Source organism: Eretmochelys imbricata, chromosome 6 (genome assembly GCF_965152235.1).
Source record: "Eretmochelys imbricata isolate rEreImb1 chromosome 6, rEreImb1.hap1, whole genome shotgun sequence".
NCBI lineage: Eukaryota > Metazoa > Chordata > Testudines > Cheloniidae > Eretmochelys > Eretmochelys imbricata.
The window spans coordinates 59,244,736-59,265,990 of record NC_135577.1 but is presented as its reverse complement, the minus strand read 5'-3'; the positions used below and the strand labels follow the sequence as shown (position 1 = coordinate 59,265,990).

General features: G+C 40.0%; 2 protein-coding genes and 1 long non-coding RNA gene across 9 annotated transcripts in view; 1 reads left to right on the top strand and 2 right to left on the bottom strand.

Moving 5' to 3' along the window:
- The window catches only part of LOC144265714 (uncharacterized), a 36,913-nt gene extending 32,324 nt beyond the window's left edge, over positions 1-4,589 (bottom strand). The window contains exon 1 of the long non-coding RNA XR_013346344.1: positions 4,463-4,589. This is a non-coding gene — a long non-coding RNA (uncharacterized LOC144265714). The remainder of the gene's footprint in view (positions 1-4,462) is intronic.
- PHF21A (PHD finger protein 21A) overlaps positions 1-21,255 on the top strand; it is a 245,567-nt gene that overhangs the window by 210,176 nt on the left and 14,136 nt on the right. For 4 of the 5 annotated variants that reach the window (XM_077818598.1, XM_077818594.1, XM_077818595.1 and 1 more), the window contains 8 exons: positions 1,410-1,661; positions 4,297-4,383; positions 5,803-6,099; positions 8,107-8,205; positions 10,476-10,527; positions 11,812-11,891; positions 12,339-12,399; positions 15,949-16,112. In XM_077818598.1, coding sequence (XP_077674724.1) covers positions 1,410-1,661; positions 4,297-4,383; positions 5,803-6,099; positions 8,107-8,205; positions 10,476-10,527; positions 11,812-11,891; positions 12,339-12,399; positions 15,949-16,112 — 1,092 coding nt within the window. Of the gene's footprint in view, positions 1-1,409; positions 1,662-4,296; positions 4,384-5,802; positions 6,100-8,106; positions 8,206-10,475; positions 10,528-11,811; positions 11,892-12,338; positions 12,400-15,867; positions 15,891-15,948; positions 16,113-21,255 lie in introns of all 5 variants that reach the window. The other variant, XM_077818597.1, reaches the window with a different exon arrangement.
- Positions 4,623-21,255, bottom strand: part of LARGE2 (LARGE xylosyl- and glucuronyltransferase 2) — an 81,639-nt gene continuing 65,006 nt past the window's right edge. For 2 of the 3 annotated variants that reach the window (XR_013346343.1, XR_013346342.1), the window contains exons 17-19: positions 12,363-12,464; positions 8,157-8,233; positions 4,623-4,747 (exon numbers count right to left, since the gene is read on the bottom strand). Coding sequence is in view for 1 of the 3 variants with exons in the window: in XM_077818591.1 (XP_077674717.1) it covers positions 8,209-8,233; positions 12,363-12,464 (127 nt within the window). In the remaining 2 variants the exon portion in view is untranslated. Of the gene's footprint in view, positions 4,748-8,131; positions 8,234-12,362; positions 12,465-21,255 lie in introns of those variants that run through there. The other variant, XM_077818591.1, reaches the window with a different exon arrangement.

Here is a 21,255-nt window from a genome sequence, read left to right as displayed (position 1 = left end):
CTTGTTCTCTTCTGCGTGATTATTTCTCCTTTCCCATCTCTCCTTAACAAACATTTCAGTAAACAGTAAAATTTAAAGGAAAATATTGCAGGGGTAGTCTCTTTAGCCCAGATTTTTAAAGGTACTTAAGCATTGCTTTGCTCAGTGTTGCAAAGCCTAACTGATTTAGAAGCCTAAATCTCATTTTCTAATGGGATTTAGGCACTTAGGAGACAAACTCCTATTTAACGTCAATGGGTTGTAGATAAATTGCATAAATTACTTTTGAAAATGAGATGTAGGTTCCTAAACCAGTTAGGTGTTACAGCTGTAAGCACAGCAATACCTATATATATTTAAAAATCTGGGCCTTAACCTATTAATCTTGAGAATTGATATTTGCAGCTGTAGTAGATTTAGGCATTTCATATTTGTGCTGGGACTAGAGGCTCCAAAATTGCTGTCTTCAGGTCAGGCCAAGAGAAATCACATTGTACAACAACGTAGGACAAGGAAAATTCCAGTATGAACAACTGAAATTTAATTGGTTACTGCCTGTTGGACAAACTAAAAGTCAACACTTAAAACTCTAGGATATATCTAGCCTGAGGCTGAAACTAAAAACTGGCTGCCTCCTATATCAGTTTCCTTGTAACACAGAAATAGTGATGGAGGATTTTTCCACCAAGCTTATTATTTTTCTAGTTTCCTTCTGTAGCCGCAGTTAGCTAGTTGGCTTCCTGCTCTTCTCAGGAAAGGGAAGACTCCAGATTGCTAAATTACTGTACATATAACTAAAAACAAAAAAATGGATATCCAAAATTGAGGTCTAGCTTTGTCCTTAAAGATGTCAATGTTGAAATGTTTCCTCCTCCTTCCTCTAATAAAATGATCATTTTGGATAACTAAATTATCTGAAAAATAGAAAACTTTCCTCTAAAGGTTTGGATCTCTGCTGATGAGAGAGATGCTGGGACTGTATCTTTACTAAATGTGCTCCATAAATTTTCACATTTAAAGGGTTGAAACTGAAACTGACACTCATGACAATATTCATGTGGCAATAATACAAAGCTAAAAAATGTAAGAGAAGTAGGTGCTATGCCTCTACTAACACCTGATTAATCTCACAATGTGTTTTCCCATTGTACATGCATACTATATTTGCATTGTTCACAATACTTTCTGTATGATTGCAAGTTTTAGTAAAGATTTATCTCAGGACTTTGTCAGATTAAGAATTTTTTCCATTTCTCCAGTTTTTGTAGGCATAGGGTAAAGTGTGTGTATATACAGAGCAGACAGAATCAATGCTGTTTTTTCTCCCATTTTTACCTATAATTTCTGACTGACTGAGCTCAAGTATAAGCAACATCCTGTCCAATATGTAATGTTCTAGACACTTAAGCTGTGTTTTCTGTTTCCCTTAGAAAACTGTGACTACAACTTCTATGATCACCACTAAGACACTACCTCTCGTCTTGAAAGCAGCAACTGCAACCATGCCTGCCTCTGTTGTGGGTCAAAGACCTACCATTGCCATGGTTACTGCAATCAACAGTCAGAAAGCGGTCCTCAGCACCGATGCACAGAATACACCAGTCAACCTCCAGACAACAAATAAAGTTACTGGTCCAGGAGCAGAGGCAGTCCAAATAGTGGCAAAAAACACAGTTACTTTGGTAAGCCAGAAGAAATAGTCTGTGTGTGTGTGAATGTGGGACTGTGTGCACCTGTTGAGCTGTGTATATTTATCAAGGGGGACTACTTAAAATACTACTTATAAACAGGCTGGTTTTGCCCCACAGAAGGAAAAATGAACTCTTACACATAGGAACATGCAGTACCTCATTGATATTGTGAGGTTTAATTAGTTGAAATGCTTTGAGAGCCTAAGGGAAAAATATTTATTATTTATGTATGTTAATATTTTTATTGAATTAAGTCATTATTGTAGTCACTCTGTGTAAAGCTTGCCTTAGAAGCTGGGTCTTTGGAAAGATACTGTTACTAGTATGAAGTTCTTGTTACCTCATCTGCAGAGCTCTGTTGTGAAAAAATATTGTTCTGTAGTTCTGGTTTTGGAAGCTTTGTGAACTTTATTTATTTGGTTGGTATAGATCCTCATCTTATCTAATGTGTCAAACTTCTCTTGTTTTCTTCGCTCACTGAATTTACATAGGGTTAGGATACACCTCCCATCCTATCAGGTCTTCATTTACCACATCCTCTTACCAGGATCCAGCCATCATAAGCCCACATTTTGGAAAGTGTCTCACTTTTGATTATATCAGGCTTTCAAAGAGTGCTTAGCAACTGCTGTGTAACTGATCAGCTGCACAGAATTTTGTTTAAAAATGTAAACAATAGCAATGTGGGCATTTGGGTTTCTGTGACTAGAGACCAGGCAGTTGAACAGAGCCATTACAGGGAAGTTTTACTTTGTGGCTAAAGGCTGATCCAGGGCTTCATCAACAGTCAGGCCAATTTATATCGTAAATTTTACTTTATAAGATAATACAGCTTTGATGGATGTAAATAGCCAGTGTTTTGCTTCTGAATGAGGCAGATAGTTGTATTTGTGGTGGAGAAACCTCTTTAGGTGGAGTCTTTTTCCACCATCCCCACTGTTGTGATTATCTCCCAGAAGGATTGATAAATATCTGCTCAGGCTTAGTCCTTGCTGAATAACTTACCTGGTCCACAGAGTTGACCCTTCTTTTAATTATCACTAATGATTAAGGCTACAATTTAGTCATGGGTATTTTTAGTAAAAGTCACGGACAGGTCACGGGCAATAAACAAGAAGTCACTGCCAGTGACCTGTCCATGACTTTTACTAAAAATACTCCTAACTAAATCTTAGGTGCTGGGGGATGGACGGCGCTCCAGTGGATGCTGCCGCTCTGGGGGCAACATGCTCTGGCGGTCGCTGCAGCTCCTGGGGTGGGGGAAGTGCAGCCCTGAGTCCCACTGCCGCCACCCCCATTGCTTCTCTGGGCAGGGGATGGCCCATGGCCACACCACTGCTGCTCCGGGTCGGGGGCGGCCTAGGATCCCACCGCCGCACCTCTGGGGGAAGGGGGGTGGCGGTGGTGGCGGCTTGAGGCCCCACTGCTGCTGTTGCTCAGGGCGGGGGTGGCGTGGAGCACTGGTGCTGCTTCTGGGGGGTGGCCCAGGGCACTGCTGCTGCTCCCAGACTGCTGCTCCAGGGCAGCGCCTGGGACCAGCTGCCTGGAACCACAGTAGCAGCTGCCAGGGTGGCCTGCCCCAGGGCCACCGGAGCATCAGCCAATGCGGGTGGCCCCGGGGCCATCCCAGCTGCTCAGGTGGCCCTGGGGTCAGCCACCCCACCCACTGCCAAAGTCACAGATGTCCCAGAAAGTAACAGAATCTGTGACTTCCGTGACCTCCATGAAAGACTCGTAGGTTTACTAATTGTATGTGTTTCTGTAGTGTTTCTATCAAGGATCTCAAAACATTTTCCCATATAATTAAGACTTACAGCATGCTGGTGAAGTATTAGTATTGCTATTTTACATCGTTGAACAGAGCTACAGAGAAGAAAGAGCCAACATTTTCAAGTGTAAACTAAATTTGCGTGTCTCAATTTTGGGTGCTCCACTGAAGATAACTAGGATCAACTTTTCAGAGTGTTGGGCCACAGTAGCTTCCACTGATTTCAGTTAGAGTTGGAAGTGCTTAGCTTAGCCCCTCTAAAAATCACAGCTGAGGTGCCTCAAGCTGTATATTCAAAATTAAAAGCCACTTTTGAAAATTCAGGACAAAGTTATTAATTCAGGGTCAAGTACTGTGTCATTTACAATGCTAGAAATAGAAGATGGGTTCTGGCTCCCAGACCTTGTTCTAACTACTAGAGACATTGCATATCATTCCACATGAGAAGACAGAAGTGCTTTTACCATGTGAAGGTCTATCTGGTGGGGCAGCCAAATCTGGTTTTACTTTCTATCTTTTGTGAAGGCAGTTTTGACTTGTAAAACAATTGTGAAGGTCATTACCTTCAAATGAAATGTTTTAGGGGCAGAGCCTAGTATTACATACTTTTAGATGAAACAAAGGGATGGTTAGCTTCAATTTGCAATACAGGATGTTCAGGAACCAAAGTGTAAGGCCAGCTCTTTCTTTAATGTAATTCTAAAACAGAAACTGTTGCTGTGGGAATTTATTTACAGTGGGGGAAACCAGCCTAAACTGAGGAGCATCAGGACTGAAAATACTATCAGTGTGCTTGGTTTTGATGAATTCCTTCAAAGCTATTTTCCTCTTGTTGAACTCTCTCTAATGTTTGTATAGCAGGTTCAGGCTACACCTCAGCCCATCAAAGTGCCACAGTTCATCCCTCCTCCCAGACTCACTCCTCGTCCAAATTTTCTTCCACAGGTGAGTGTACCAAGAACAAGAAAGATAGGAGGGAAGTTGGCCATAAGTAAATAAGGGATGTTTTCTTTTCATTTCTTACCTTCAAGATGTGTGAAATGAAACTACTGAAAGTGTAGGAGCAGAATCAGACTGTCACCGAAGGCTGCAAAATCTCTGCAATCATCATTGCTCAGTATTCAAGAGCAGGAGAAGAGAAATAGCTGAAGTCTTTTCTGCAGCTTCCATTCTTTATACCATTTGCAGCTGAGCAATACAGCTTTACATTGTTTTACTTTGCACTGTTTTTAGAAAAGACGCTGGTTGCTTCTTTGCATTTTTTGATGAAGCTTCTTAGAGAAGGAGCAAGGGGGTATAACTGGGAGTACTGGGGATGAAATTAAGAAAGGAAAAATTTAGGCTGATGATCAGAACAAGACATTGGGACAATAAAATCTGTTAATCTGTGACATAGTTTCCAGGCATAAATAAAGGCTACACCCTTTAATTTGAGACATTAAAGGTAAAATGGATAAGATACCAGAAAATATATGATGGGAAACAATCTTTTATCGGTAGGGAGATAGATTAGATGACCTAATGGATTTTGTTTCTACTTGTGTTTTCTGTAACTATGAGATATTTGTATAATGGGGAATATGCCAGGTATGTATAGCTAAAGATAATGATGGTACAGGCCCAGAAAATATGTTGGATCCCCTGAATTTTGTAGAGATGTTTCCTGGCTTCATACCTATGGATATCTTCTCAAATATTATGCTTTATCATAGCATCAGAGAAAGAAAAGAGCAAGTGGCAATATGGCTGTATTTACCAGTAGAGGCTTTGATATTTTCAGTGAGGGGACAGTTTGTTCATAGTTTAGCAGAACCAGTTTCCTGGTGTAAAAGGTTGCACAATGTATCTGCATAATGCATGAAGTCAACATAGGCCATGGTGACTTATTGGACATCTCTGAAGACTTTCTTTTAGCTCTTGGGTCAGCTGTTTAGATATTGATCTCTTGGCCAATGTAAAAAGTGCTACAATATTGAAAGCTGTGTAAAGCTTTTGAAACATACTTTCAAAACCGATTGCCTAAGTTGCTCCTGCAAATATTGCATGGGCATCTGTTGTCCTCACAAAACCAAAAAGTAGATTTGTACATACAAAACAGTTAAACATGCAAATAAGTATTTGGGCATGCAAATGTGTGCAGTGTGTGCAAGTGTTATGGATGGGTTTTATGCAAGCAGATTGAAAATGTGGTTCTTTATTGTCATTGCACATTTATGACACTATTATAAAAATGTGTTCTGTAAGAAATGATAGATAGTTCTGCAGAATTTAGACAAGCTGAATCAAAAGATTTAAAACAGAGAAATATATTCAATAAATTCATTTTAAATATATTTCTATGTGTCTGGGTTTTTTTCCTTGTAGGTTCGACCCAAACCAGTTGCCCAGAATAACATTCCTATTGCCCCAGCACCACCTCCGATGCTTGCAGCTCCTCAGCTTATTCAAAGGCCTGTGATGCTGACAACAAAGTTCACACCCAGCTCTTTACCCACCTCACAGAACTCCATACACCCAGTTCGTGTTGTTAATGGGCAGACAGCAACCATAGCCAAAACTTTCCCTATGGCACAGCTCACCAGCATTGTGATAGCAGCCCCAGGTACCAGGCTCGCTGGACCTCAGACTCTACAGATCAGCAAACCAAACCTTGAAAAACAGGTACAGATGGGCAATGCGTCTACTAAATGCTTCAGTTCTACTTTTGTGGGTTAATGCTGCCAAGATGGAGAGGAATAACAACCATGGGGGGAATTTTCAATGGAGAATGAAATATCAGAGTCCCACTAATAGTGACCTAATATTAATAATATAATGACTTTGGAGACTGTATTAAGAGAGACAACTCCAGTTCATAGGACAGAAAGTTTGGTGTTCTTTCAAAGGTCCGTCGGAATCATTACTGTTCTTTAGTAATTTGGTGCTCCCCCTACTGGATCAGCAGCAAATGTTCATCTGAGGTGTGCTGATATCTCTGATGATGCTGACACACAGACAATATTAGGTCACAGTATACCAAAAGCCATGTTCATGTCCGGTCCTTTAGAAACACAGGAACAAAATATTTGTTTATTTCTAAACTTCTTTAAATTATAAACAATGGACAGTAGAGGAATAATAACTATTCAAAATATTTAACAAGGCCTGTTTAGTAAGAGAATCCGGCCGCATTTGCTTTGATGCTGGAGCCTGTTGATTTGTGTTCTCCTCTGAATCCCCTTTTAAATTGCAGGGAAACAGAATGGCCATTCAGCTTCTTGAGGTTGGTTAAGACTCCCATGAGTGACCTGAGCTTGAATGGATGGAAGAAATGCCTCAAAAATAGAGTTTCTAGATATTTAGTTATTAAATCTCACTTCAGGAAAGAGCAAATGGGGAAGAAGTCCTAAAAAATAATACGCAACTTCAAATAAAATGATATAATTGGGTCATAATTGTAGACTTTTCCAATTCAGTTCATGTGAAATCTTTGGTTTCACTACAGACACTTCCTTGTCGATTAATGTACCTTGGAGTTGTCCACTATGGACAATTTTGTGCATAAAAGATGCACTATCACGTCACTAAATTCACAGAGGTAGGTTGTTGCATATCTTTTAAGGCAGATTTACAAACTGTGCTCTGCAACAGTGCATGCCTGTTACCTATGAGCTAGATGAATCCCTGTGCTGCATGTCCACAATGTTGCATCTTTGATGCTGATATTTCTTTGATGTCAGCACCATTTGTTTATTATTTAAGAACTGCTGACAGTCAGGAAAACTTTGAAAAACATTCTGAGACAAGTAACGATGATTTAATTATCTGTGTACAGTCTTTTGGTATGATTTTCTTAATCTTTATGATTAAGGATATTTACACAAAACAAAATTTGTCTCTCTTCAGCATTCATAGATTCATAGATATTAAGGTCAGAAGGGACCATTATGATCATCTAGTCTGACCTGCACAATGCAGGCCACAGAATCTCACCCACCCACTCCTGCGATGAACTTCTCACCTGTATCTGAGCTATTGAAGTCCTCAAATCGTGGTTTAAAGACTTCATTCATCTCCTCACTCTTGAGTTTGTGACATCACAGCCGTGCCACAAACTGAGGGTCACCATGCTGGTAATTGTGATGTTGAGAGCCAAGGATTCTGACTTCAGGGAGGAAATAAGCCACAGGAATATCTGAGCTCTTAGGAGTCACAGTGCCAGTTTTCAGGCAAATGTTACTCATAATGACAAATGAAGGGAAAGAAATGGAGAATGTATATACCATTCAGAATGGGTTCTGAACAGGGGCTTTTCATAGAATGATTTTCCATAAGGCTTCAGCTGGTCTGTAATCAATCCACTTTTCATGCAGCTTTATAAATATTTCTACCAAAAATGTTAACTGCAGCATGACCTTTATCACTTGTGTGGTTGTTTGATTGGGTTGCCTGAGTTGCTGTGATGCTGCACGTTCTTGGGTTTGGGCCTGTTCTGTTTCTTTGCCAAAGCAGGACACATTATTTAAACTTCCCTCACATTCCTGGAGCAAATCTCTTTTTGGGACACTGCCAGTTTGTTCTACAACTGTTTTTCCGTTGTTCTACTAAACTGAAATTACTCATTTCACTTAGTTTTTCTCTAACTAAAAAATGCTCTCTTAGTATTGAGTTGTACTTGTTTCTTTTCAGACTATTAAACCCCATGTGGAAGCAGAGGAGAAGCAAACAGAGAGTCGTACCATTACTCCACCAGCTGCACCCAAGCCAAAACGAGAAGAAAATCCACAGGTATCAGAGCAAATTCGGTGTTCTCTCCCTAGGAGAAAAAGGAGTCATTCTATCTTTCAAAAAACGCCATAAACCAGGATGGAATATAGCATATCTATTTGTTTCCTCATTTCCCCCTCACCCTACACAGACACACTCTTTCTCACACACAATCTTTTTTTTTCCCTGTTCCCTTTTGAAGACTCATTTGCTTTCCTTTCAGTGTTCTTGCTGGAGAGGACTGAGAAATAAGGATGGGGAATAATAAATCTAAATGTAAATAGCGCATAAAATTGTTCAGAACTGGCAGAATTGTGGACTCTTGAGCTTTTTACTCCTAAATGTTCAGAATACCCTTCAAACAGCTCACCCAGCATACAGTACATCTTTTGATTTCCATACCTTTGAGATCTCAGACTTGTAGAATCATTCCCTAGACTAGAGAGTTATCTTTATCTTGCTTGAAAAGCTTTTACCGTCTTGACAACTTTATTCTAGTAAACAGGAAAGAAAGGAACATTTTTGCCATAGAGCCTCTGCTGTTGGTACTTCTTTTGATCGTAAGACAGACAGGTTATAAACCTATCCCAACTTAAGTCCAGATGGTCTGATCCCTTTTTCTGAATGGGCATTTCTTAGTTCCTGTCTACACTACAAAACATCGGGCCTGGTTACAATTAAAATGTGTTGTGTAGTGGGTATCTAATCATGTTGCAACCACGTTCCCTAACTCATCTGTATTTTGTAGTGTAGCTAGGTTCATAGTGGCCATTGGTTTCATCTTTGAGTATTGCCAGTACAGATTTCTATTCTTGGGTGCAACTGCACCATAATACGGACCCTCTAAAAAGCTGTGATCGTTAGAGAACTGCATGTTTAGAACTGAAGTGATAATAGGAGCCATGGCTCTGAATGTTGTCGATTCCTTTCAACTGCAATAGCAGTGTGATTGTTAATCTGTGTCCTTCCCATTCTTTGCTCCATCATTTGTTGTTTTTGCCCTCTTAGCCAAATTCTTTCTAAACCGTCTTTCTGGTTAATCTTGAAAAGCGATTTACGAGTGAATCTATTACTAGTTGAAATATGTAGCATTGTATCATGGGGCATTATTACTGGACCTATTATTTCCTGTTCTATCAGTGCCATGTTAAGTCCATTGCTATAACAAAGACATGGCCAAAACTTCAAAACAAAAAGATAAAACGGGTTCAAATGGTGCTCATCTTGCTGTGGAAAGATGTTGTCAATCCTAACTCCTGGTGTCTGAGGTTCCTTGGGGTGAGTCACTTGTCATGGTGGTGGTCAATTTCTGTATTATTTTGCACCCCTTCCTCTCTCCTGTGCTCATAAGACTGAATTCTTTCTCCAGCCTTTCCTCATAGAAAAGGCACTAAAGGTCTCTCAAACAGCACCTTTCAGGTGCTGCTTCTGAATTGGTACTCAGTCCTTCTTTTCTCCCATGGGACAAGCTGAAGTCCAGATCCACCAGACCACACACCTTGAGAGGGCCTGGAAACTAAGTAAGATCAAGGACAGAGGTCCGTTGCTATCCTTTTCACTATCGTTCACCTAGTTTCAACTCAAGCTCCTGGACAGGGCTCAGATCCAAAGGCAGGTGGTACAAAAAGAGGCCCTATGAGATACTCAAGGAGAAGCTCTACCTTTCTCAGTGAGGGCTGACCCTATAGATCTAAGTACAGCTGAGGATCCAAGAATAGCCCCAGATTTATTGGGTTATCTTTGCCACCTTATTGTACCAACTGTTTGAATTGATTCTGACTGCCAAAATTGGCAGAGTTGTTGAAACCTTCTTTTGGTGGTGTTAGAGTAGTAGTTCTTGAACTGTGGTCCTCAGAGTACCAGTGGTTTCCAGAGCCCCTACCTGGTGGCTCACAATGTTAAATACTTTGGGAATCAAACAGTGAGGATTTTGTTGCTCTGTAACCAGCAATGTTTAGTTGGCAATTGAATTGTGCTGGTATCTACTAAGGGCCAGTGATGGTTTGGGAGTTGAGACCTTGAGTCCGTTCAGTCTGCCAGTGACTTCTTGTATGACATTGTGGAAGTTGCTTCTCCCTGTCTCTGACTTTTTCTCCACATCTGTAAAATAGGTCTAGTGTCTCTCCTTTGGAAAGCAATTTGAGATCTACAGATGAAAAGTGCTATATAAGAACAAAGAATTAGTAATATTTTCCTTACTTGGTTGGCTACCAGCTGACTTTGGGCTAAATGAAATTGCTCCTGATAATGACTGTAACTAGAATGAACTCTGTTCTCTCTCTCTGACACAGAAACTTGCCTTCATGGTATCTTTGGGACTGGTTACACATGACCATCTGGAAGGTAAGAAAAGTAACTGAGAATGGTTCCTGAGCTCTCCTGTTTCTCAGCAATTCTAGATTGGAAGTAAAAGTCCCAAATGTTCTTGTGTGAAGTGCACTCTTTTTTTTCCCTTGCACCAAGGAAAAGATCACACTTGGGCTATGCTCATATAGCACTGGGTGCAACTTATCCCTGCCCCCTCAGCTCCTTTTCCCTTGTTACATGGAAACAAAGCAATTGCTTAGTTATCTGAGATCAATGGTTGGGGAGGCAGTGCATGCTCTGCTGTCTGAGAGGAAACTATGAAAAAACTAATTGACTGTTGTGTAGCCCTTATGTGTGAAGAAGTTACCTAATAGGTCAGCGTACCTTAACCCCTTCTCTGGATTTCTCAGTTCTGTAAATTGGTGAACATGCTGGGTTACTGGATTTCAGTAGTTCTGATAATTTCTTTAGTCCTCACCTACAATGAAATCAAGCCTAAATCTGCAGAAATTCAAGGACTTGCACATCACTGTACTAAATTTAGGCTCAGCAGAAATCAATTTTTATTTTTATAATTTCAACAAATAATATAAATGCTTATTTTAAAGCATTTTTTTCTATTTTTATTTATTTATATTTTCATAGTTGCACAAAGGTTCTAAGCAATTTTTTTCCATTTTTATCTATTTGAATTTTCACAATTGTGGAAAATTGTGGGTCAGACAGCTAGTATTTAATGACAGTAGGAGTTGAGATTCAAAAATTTAAAGCTTTATAACCATTAAAACACAAATTCTCAACATCACATCAAAGTAAACAAAGTAAATATCCTTTAGTCAAACTCTCAGTTTTCAAGCAGCATTTTTCTTACTTTGGCTATCTATAAATTTTGATTATCAATGGAAATTTCCTTTTTGTCAATTTGTGTGTGTGTATAGATGTTTTTGACATTTACTGATTAAAAATCGAATCCTTCAAAGCCTAACTATATTTGCCTTAAATAGCAATGAGGTTTCCTCGCATGCTACTGTATTTAGGTTCCCAATTATGTTGAACTTCACTATAAAATATTTGTGTTCAGATGCTCTCATTTGGGAGGGGCAGCCAACCATTTCATAAACCAAACTGGCAGTGTATTTATTTTTATCATTATGTATTGGTTTTCAAACCCAGGAGTGTAGTAGAGATGGCTGTCTTCAGCTTTGTTGGCTTCCCATGGAAAGCCTCACAGTTAGAACTTGCTTGCAGACTATATAACGCAGACATTGTTATATGCTTTCTGAATCCATGATTTCTAACCTGAACCTTTCTTTTCACAAGAAATCCAAAGTAAGAGACAAGAGAGGAAAAGAAGAACAACAGCAAATCCAGTGTACAGTGGAGCCGTTTTTGAGCCTGAGGTATCAGTCTCTTACTGGGGGGGAAGCTGGCAATTTCATTCTGTACTGCTGCCATGTTGCTACCTACTAAGATCTCCGAAGCCCAGCTAAACAGGCTGTCATTATAGTTTGAGAGACCAATGTAGTGATGTGGCCCTCAGGGTTTTATATAGTAAATACAGTTATTTCTGCTTAATACTTCTCTCCCCCTCCACACCACCCGCATTATAAACCTGGCATTAAATGGCAGTGAGTATTGGTCCTGCCATTAGGAGGTCAGCTTGTGCACTGGCCTGCAGTAGTCCAGATGTCAGAAGCAGAATGGAAGGCTAACATTTCCAAAGATACGTTCCCAAGAACAGGACAGACATTAAGCCCAGTTTGTACTGTACTGCTCTGCCTGAGCTCTAACAGATTTAATTATTACAAAAAATTAGCCAGCTAAAGTTGTTTTCCTCCTCTTTAAAGCGTAAGAAGAGTGCAGTCACATACCTGAACAGCACAATGCATCCTGGGACACGTAAAAGAGGTGAGTTATTCTCAACAATGCCATCTTGCTGTATGATTATTTCTCTGTCTGCCATCAGCAGTCCCCTTGAGGATGGAAAGAAAGTGAAAGTGAAGGATTTTGTGATACTGAATTTGCACAATAAATTCCAATGGTAAACAAGAACCAACATTTCTGGGGTTAGCGTAGCTGGCTTTTTGGAGCAGTTCAAGGCAGCATTTCAGTCTCACTCTACAGAAGTGAGACAATATACAGAACAGTGTAAGGTAAGGTGTTGGAACACCATTTAATGGAAGAGAGTTGCTGCCAAGGTGCTCTTAATACTGCCTAAACTGCAGTGTTACTGCCAGGAAAGCAAAACATTATGGGGAAAGTGTATTTAATCTTACAGGAAGGGAAATTCAGAGTGTGAAGAGCTCGTTCCCCACAGTGTGTTGCTTTTCTAAGGGAAGGATCCCCAAAGCATTTTCACTTTCACGGGGAAAGCTACCCACTTACCTTAGGCACTCTTCAGAAACAACTACCGTCTTGGAACCTTAAAATGCCACCTGTCCTGCGAAAAAGGAGGGTCTTTCTTATAGCTACTAAACGTTATTTAGTGGAATTCACCTACAGAGCAGCAGTTCTTGTGCAGAGCAGATCACATTTTAAAACTCTTACTTTTAAGGATAAAATTTATCTCTTGGAACATTACAATGGAGCTTAACTGTTTTGTTCTCTTTCTGTGTGTGGTGCTGAATATCAGAGCTGAGATCTGCCAACCAGATCTGAAAAGAAAATCTTTCCCTAACTTCTGATGCTCGCCTTTAATGGCTCTTAATGGTTTCCAACACGGCTTCTCTGCTCTTTGGTTTGCTGTCCAAAAACAAATGACCAAGCAATCTAACATCATGACCACCCAAGAAAAGAGCAAGAATGCTGTATAGTTTGTGATTAAAGTCAGAGGTCTGTGTATTTTATATGTGGGGTGATGAACCTGAGACTGTGTATGAAGCAGTGTGTGTGTGTGTGTGTGTGTGTGTGTGTGTGTGTGTGTGTGTGTGTGTAACAGACTAGATGGCTCAGGATATTAGTTATGGAATACGTAACATTTCACCTCCAAGTTATTGATCTGAATCTGTCCGAGGATAGTAGTGACTGAAAATCTTTAATTCTTTGGTGGCTGTTTGGTGGGTTAGATGAGCTGATGATCCCAGTCCAGTGTATATTGAACAGGTGCCTACATGACACAAACCATGATAATAAGTAGCAGTGATCATTTCCAAAGTTGGTATTCTTGGCCAAGAGGTCAGGTATTCGAATGACCCTTGCTCTCCTTGAGGCAGCCTCTTCAGTGCAGGATGGAAGCACATAGGTGGGGCAGTATAGATAAATTTGCACTTCTGCTGGCATGCTGTCTCTGAATAAATAAAGGACATCAGTTTCCAGTGCCACCTTCCATTACTTTAAATATGTTTTCAAAAAAGAAAGACAAGAAAACGAGTGAGTGAGTGTGTGTGTGTGAGTGAGTGAGTGTGTGTGAAATAATATATGTGCACTGTACATAAGACTATGTTCCTTCATATAGTAATGTTTTCAATGACCTTTAAATCCATTATATAACATTGTGTGAAGAATTACTTATAGATTTTTAAATGCAAAAGATTACATATGTGTATACATGGTATTTTCTTAGACTGTTTTTGCACAATGCTGTCTTCCTGTCCTTATTTTCACTCTCTGTTGTGAGTGTACACCCCTCATCAGCACCAGATTAGTAACATATTTTCAAATGGGATGGACAAGATTTGGGGCCTACAGTAGTTTTATTATTTGAATTAATATAGCAGTATATTAAGAGGCTAGTTTGTGCACCCCTGTGCCCTTTAGGGCTTTGGTTTAATTCTAGATGCTGTAGGCCATGTCAGAAATTTCAGCTGTGGACATCACCATCAAAGATTCTTTCCAAGGATGTACATCTTTCTGGAAAGTATCTAGAACTCAAGTGCAAGGTGCAGCATGTACTGGGTATAGCCTGGCAGTCTGTAAATACTGTTATAATAGGGCCCTACAAAATTCATGGTCATGAAAAATGCATCACAGACCATGAAATCTGGTCTCCCACTATGAAATCTTTTTGTGTGCTTTTACCCTATACTATACAGATTTCATGGGGGAGACCAGCATTTCTCAAATTGGAGGTTCTGACCCAAAAGGGAGTTGTAGGGAGGGTCACAAGATTATTTTAGGGGGGGCGCAGTATTGCCACCTTTACTTCTGCACTGCCTTCAGAGCTGGGTTTCCAGTGAGTGGTGGCTGGGTGCCCAGCTCTGAAGGCAGCACCCCACTAGCAGCAGCGCAGAAGTAAGGGTGGCCATACCATACTGTACCATACCACCCTTCCTTCTGTGCTTTTGCCTTCAGAGCTGGGTGGCCAGAGTGTGGCAGCTGCTGAGGGCCCAGCTCTGCAGGCAGCAGCGCAGAAGTAAGGGTGGCAGTACCACAACCCCCACCCCACCCACACACACAATAACCTTGCAACCCTCCCCCCAAAAAAAACTCCTTTCTGGGTCAGGACCCCTACAATTACAACACCATGAAATTTCAGGTTTAAATACCTGAAATGAAATTTACAATTTTAAAATACTGTGGTTGTGAAAATGACCAAAATGGACCATGAATTTGATAGGGCCCTAATGATAAGAGCTGGGTAATTATTCCTAGATTTTTATTCCTTATGATCTTTCCAGATCCGTAAAGTAACTTGGGATGTGGAAAGATGGGGAGAGTGCTAAGCGCATACAGTTTTACATAATCATACAGTACATAGCTAATATCTCAGTTTTATGAAGGCTGTTCTTAGCAGATTTTGCACTTAGTTCTTTTCTAAAGGAGTCTACAATAGATATATATGATTGGGGCAGTGGGTGCTTGACTATAGAAGCTTAGGAAAGAATCTAAGAATTGGAAACTTCAGCTTGGTAGAGTTAGTTTGGAAGGTGCTTGGGGTCATGGGAAGTACAGTAGTACCTGCCGTTGAGATAGTGGGCATAGGTCTGAGATGGGAGGTGCTGACCTATAGGAGATGTAGGGAAGAAAAGGAGACTTGAAATGGTGAATGCTGGCTCTGAGAGAAGGACTTTTGGGTAGGTATATGCTGGCAAAGGATAGATAGGGAGAGGTGGGATAACAGTAGACAAATTGAACTAACAGAAATCATTGCAGCTTGTCTGTGGGTTTGGTGCCAGCACGATTTCCTGATACCTGGACAGTCTCATTGCTAGGAATGAAAAAAGGCCCCACTCTGCACTTGGGAGCGTGACTCTTTGACCCTTAGCAGAGCCTGTTTTCGCACTCCTCTGATATACATTTTTCTTCAAGCATTCATTTCTTGAAAAATTCCACTTGTATGTTTCTAAAAAAATGTTAAAATCTTTGCTTCTCTTCTTCCACTTGTGACTCCTATATTAACTTCATCTCTGTGCTACATCATTTCCTTTTTCATGCTAGCCAATGAGGACCACTGGCCAAAGGTATGTAAGATCATTTCCCCCCCCCCCCTTCTTTTTGTTCCCTTTTGTTAATGTGTAGGTCGTCCACCTAAATACAACACGGTGCTGGGATTTGGGGCTCTGACCCCCACATCCCCTCTATCCAGTCATCCTGACTCCCCTGAAAATGAAAAGACAGAGACCACATTTACTTTCCCCGCATCTGTTCAGCCTGTGTCCCTGCCTAGCCCCAGCTCCACAGACGTAAGTAATTCTTGGGGAAGGGTTGGCTTTTGGAAAGATGTGTAGAATGAGCCACACTGGAAACGGCTTCAGATTTTGTTTCTTTAGCATTCATTTCTTGAACACTGTTTGTCATGGTTCAGTGCAGTGAAATAGGCCAATGTTCTTTTACTCCCCAACCTTTCACTTTTACCTTCTTGTTCCTGTGTTATAGTACTGCAGATATTTCCTGTGACATTCAGTCACTGACTGGAATGTTAGGATACATTGGGCATGCTTAGATGAGTATGTTTTCTCAGTGTGTAGTGCCTGAGATCTTGTGTGACTGAATTAAATCTGTATTCCAGTGAGGAACTGGGAAGGGGAGAATGGGTCCTATTATTTAGAGAGACCATAGTAGCAATAAGTTGCTGGTGTTTCTGTAACAAGAGGAGGAAGAGAAGGAACTTCTCGGATCGCCCAGATAGCTGGGAACCGTGTTCAGAGCACTGATCACAAGAGGTTCTCGTGTCCTGGTGTGATTGAGTACACTGCCTCTGCACTCCCCACTCATGAGACTTTTCTTGAATAAAATCTGGTTATTCTGTTATCATTTCTCAAGCAGGAGATAAAAATATTGTATCTGTCAAAATGCAAAGATTTCCCCTTCACAGCACAGCCTCTTTTGAATAACTTTCTGAGAGTCTTCAGATTGTCTCATTCTTCTTGTTCCTTGCAAAAAATATGGTGAGAGAATTGTGAAGGTCAGATCTAAACCCTAGAAAGCAAATAAATGAAGTAAAGTTGAGTTTCCTCCCAGGCCACTGATCTATCCTTCATTACCCTAAGTGACACTATCACAATAAAGTACAATTTCTCTGAAAAAGGTGACTCCAAGAAATAAGAGTAGGCCAATGTAACTTAACCTGGGTCTGCTTAAAGATCTCAATATAAAGGAAATACTGTAGTAGGACTATACTGGGAATAGGGGAGTGAGACAACTAAGTACACAAGAATGCTCAGCAGTCAAAGTGCACTTCTACTCTGAAAAGTTACTCTGTAAAAGTTTGTCTTTCAGGTTCTCCTGTCATATGGGCTCAGTTTATATGTAAAAAGATGCTTTTTTTTTTTTTTTTCAATTGCCAGTGCTGCAAACTACCCTGGGGATTTGAGAGTCATGGTGGACTCTTTCCTTTTCATACATCATCAGCTGTAATAAAGGTTCTAAAGTCCAACATTGGTCCTCAGTAATTCCTGTGCTGCCCCATTGCCTCTTATGCACTGATGTAACTGCCTGGAACTGTGAGTAGCCAATTCTACTGACTGTGCACAAGATGGAATAGAATCCAGCTCCCTCTGAACTCTACTAGCTCTGCAGGGCTAACAGTCAAAACATACTTTAGTCACTAAAGTTGGGAAATGTGACCCTGATACACAGGGAGCACATCTGTGGAATAAGATGGGGCCCTTTTTAAATAGTCACTTTTCAGAGTGGAACAGTATTTGAATATCAAGAAAAAATTCCTGACAGTCAGGTGAATGAATCTGTGGAACAGACTTCTGAAGGAAAGGTGCAGCATCTCCATCTTTTGGGACGAAAATGTACAAACCACTGGAAATTATGCTGTAGAGAACAAGCCTGTGCTGGCTCCAAGAGATGGACTGGGTAACATACTAGGTCTCTTCCAGCTCTGATTTCAGTGATTTTTTTTTTTTTACCATGCTTTGTGATCAGAGCATAATGGTTCTCAGAACAGTGTGGTGTGTTATCACATGTATTGCAATTCTACTCATTTTGTACATAATTCTACTTACCACAGGCTAAGTTAAGGACAGCGTATTATTCTAAAGGAGTACTTGTGGCACCTTAGAGAGTAACCAATTTATTTGAGCATAAGCTTTCGTGAGCTACAGCTCACTCACGAAAGCTTATGCTCAAATAAATTGGTTAGTCTCTAAGGTGCCACAAGTACTCCTTTTCTTTTTGCGAATACAGACTAACACAGCTGTTACTCTGAAACCCATATTATTCTAGTGTTCCCAGCCTGATTCTGAATTTCTTGCCTTAGGTGAAATTGCTTAATATTGAAGCTCAGTTCTCTGTGATTTAACATACTTTTTAAATTAAATGATAGTTTTTAAAAATACAAAGACTCTAGAGGAAACATGCAAGTTGAGACAATAGGTGGTTAAAATATATAACACATATGCATACACTTGGATAACTTGTTAAAATTATCTCTCAGTTCAGTGCAATGTACTGTGTCAGCAAGTTAGCACAGCATTCCCCCTGGAGTAATACAAATCTGTATACTAAAACACTTACAGACAGGTTACCCCATTTGTGCACAAAGGCAACATTAAAACATTAATATTGCTGTTTTAATTTTTAAAAAGGATTCAGTTCCAAAGACTCATTTTCCAACAATGGAGCTAGACAACTTTGATTTTAAAAGGAAACAGATACCACAGTGATAGATGCCTTTTGAAATATCTACGGCCTATGAATTCTAGGAGCAGAAGATGTATCAAAAATCACGATAAATGTATCGCGAGTCCTTTATCTTAAAAACACCTCCATGAATTTGTTAAAAATCTGTACTTTCACATTTACACTCACCAGAATAGTGACAGCTATTCAATATATGGTTGTTGCATGGCATATTTCTTAGTAACTATAATTACTAGGGCAATCAATTAATCGCAGTCAACTCATGCAATTAACTCAAAAAATAGTGATAAAAAATTAATTGTGATTAATCTCAGTTTTAATCGCATTGTTAAACAATAGAATACCGATTGAAATTTATTAAATATTTTTGGATGTTTTTCTACATTTTCAAATATATTGATTTCAGTTGCAACATAGAATACAAAACGTACACTGCTCACTCTGTATTATTTTTTATTACAAATATTTTCACTGTAAAAATGATAAAAGAAACAGTATTTTTCAGTTAACCTCGCACAAGTACTGTAGTGCAATCTCTTTATTGTGAAAGTGCGACTTACAAATGTAGATTTTTTTTTTTGTTACATAACTGCACTCAAAAACAAAACAATGCAAAACTTTAGAGCCTACAAGTCCACTCAGTTCTACTTCTCGTTCAGCAAATTGCTAAGACAAACAAGTTTGTTTACATTTATGGGAGATAATGCTGCCCACGTCTTATTTACATTGTCAACAGAAAGTGAGAACAGGTGTTCGCATGGGACTTTTTTAGCGGACATTGCAAGGTATTTACTTGCCAGATCTGCTAAACTTTTGTATGGCCCTTCCTGCTTCGGCCACTATTTCAGAGGACACTATGCTTCTATGCTGATGACACTCATTAAAGAAAATAATATGTTAATTAAATTTGTGACTGAACTCATTGGTGGAGAATTATATGTCTCTGGCTCTATTTTACCCACATTCTGCCAAATATTTCATGTTATAGTAGTCTTGGATGATGACTCAGCACATGCTGTTTATTTTAAGAACACTTTCACAGCAGATTTGACAAAATGCAAAGAAGGTACCAATGTGAGATTTCTAAAAATAGCTACAGCACTCAACCAAAGGTTTAAGAATCTGAAGTGCCTTCCAAAATCTGAGAGGGGTGAGGTGTGGAGCATGCTTTCAGAAATCTTAAAAGAGCAACACTCTGATGTGGAAACTACAGAACCCAAACTACCAAAAAAGAAAATCCAGTCTTCTGCTGGTGGCATCTGACTCATGATGATGAAAATGAACATGCGTCGGTCCGCACTGTTTTGGATTGTTATCAAGCAGAACTCGTCATCAGCATGGACACATGTCCTCTGGAATAGTGGTTGTAGCATGAAGGGACATATGACTCTTTAGCACATCTGGCACATAAATATCTTGCAATGCTGGCTATAACAATGCCATGAGAACATCCGTTCTCACTTTCAGGTGACGTAAACAAGAAGCGGGCAGCCTTATCTCCTGCAAATATAAACAAGTTTGTTTGTCTGAGTGATTGGCTGAACAAGAAATAGGACGGAGTGGACTTGCAGGCTCTAAAGTTTTGCATTGTTTTATTTTTGAATGCAGGTGTGTGGTTTTTTTGTACATAATTCTACATTTGTAAGTTCAAATTTAATGTAAAGAGATTGTATGAGAGCACTTGTATTAGGTGAATTGAAAAATACTATTTCCTTTGCTTTTTACAGTGCAAATATTTGTAATAAAAATAAATATAAAGTGAGCACTGTACACTTTGTATTCTGTTATAATTGAAATGAATATATTTTAAAATGTAGAAAACATCCAAAATATGTAAATAAATGGTATTCTATTATTGTTTAACAGTGTGATTAATTGCGATTAATTTTTTTAATCGCTTGACAGCCCTAATAACTACTATAAGGAAAAATGGGTTTTGATGTAAAAACAGCGCTGAAAGTAAGGAGATCTGTGTTCTATTCATAGTCTTCCACAAACTCACAGTGTATCCTTGAGAAAGTCAAATCATTTTTGTGACTCAGTTTCCCCTTCTGTAAAATGGGATAATGGTACTTCCTTAGTTCACATGGGTGCTGAGACTTAACGTTTGTAAAACACTTCAAAATTCTTGGCTATAGAAATACAAAATATTAATTATTTAAGCACCAGTAATATATTGGTGTTATATATGAAGACAAAGAGAAAGATTTTAATCAAGGAGCGTACAATCTAATTGGTAGGGCCCTACCAAATTCATGGTCTGTTTTGGTCAATTTCACGGCCAGGGGGTAAAATTACTGTTTCATGTTTACATCTGAAATTTTACATGCTTGTAACTGTGGGGGTACTGTCCCAAAAGGCGGTCAGGGTGCAAGGGTCACAAGGCTATTGTAGGTGGGTTATGGGATCGCCGCCCTACTTCTGCCCTGCTGCTGGCAGGGGCGCTGCCTTCAGAGCTGGGCAATCAGAGAGGAAGGCTGCTGGCTGAGTGCCTAGCTCTAAAGCCAGCGCTAGCAGCAGCGCAGAAGTGAGAGTCACAGGGTATGGAGGGTGGGTTACCATAGGTCTGGTTTTCCTGGCAGTCTCCTGCCTGAGTGGGTGGGAGGTGACAGCTGGAGCCGCAGTCTCTCCATGCAGGGGATGACAGTTGGAGCCGCAGCCTCTCTGCACAAGGGTGTGCGTGACAGTTGCAGCCTCAGCCTCTCCACGTTGGGAGGTGATAGCACAAGCCGC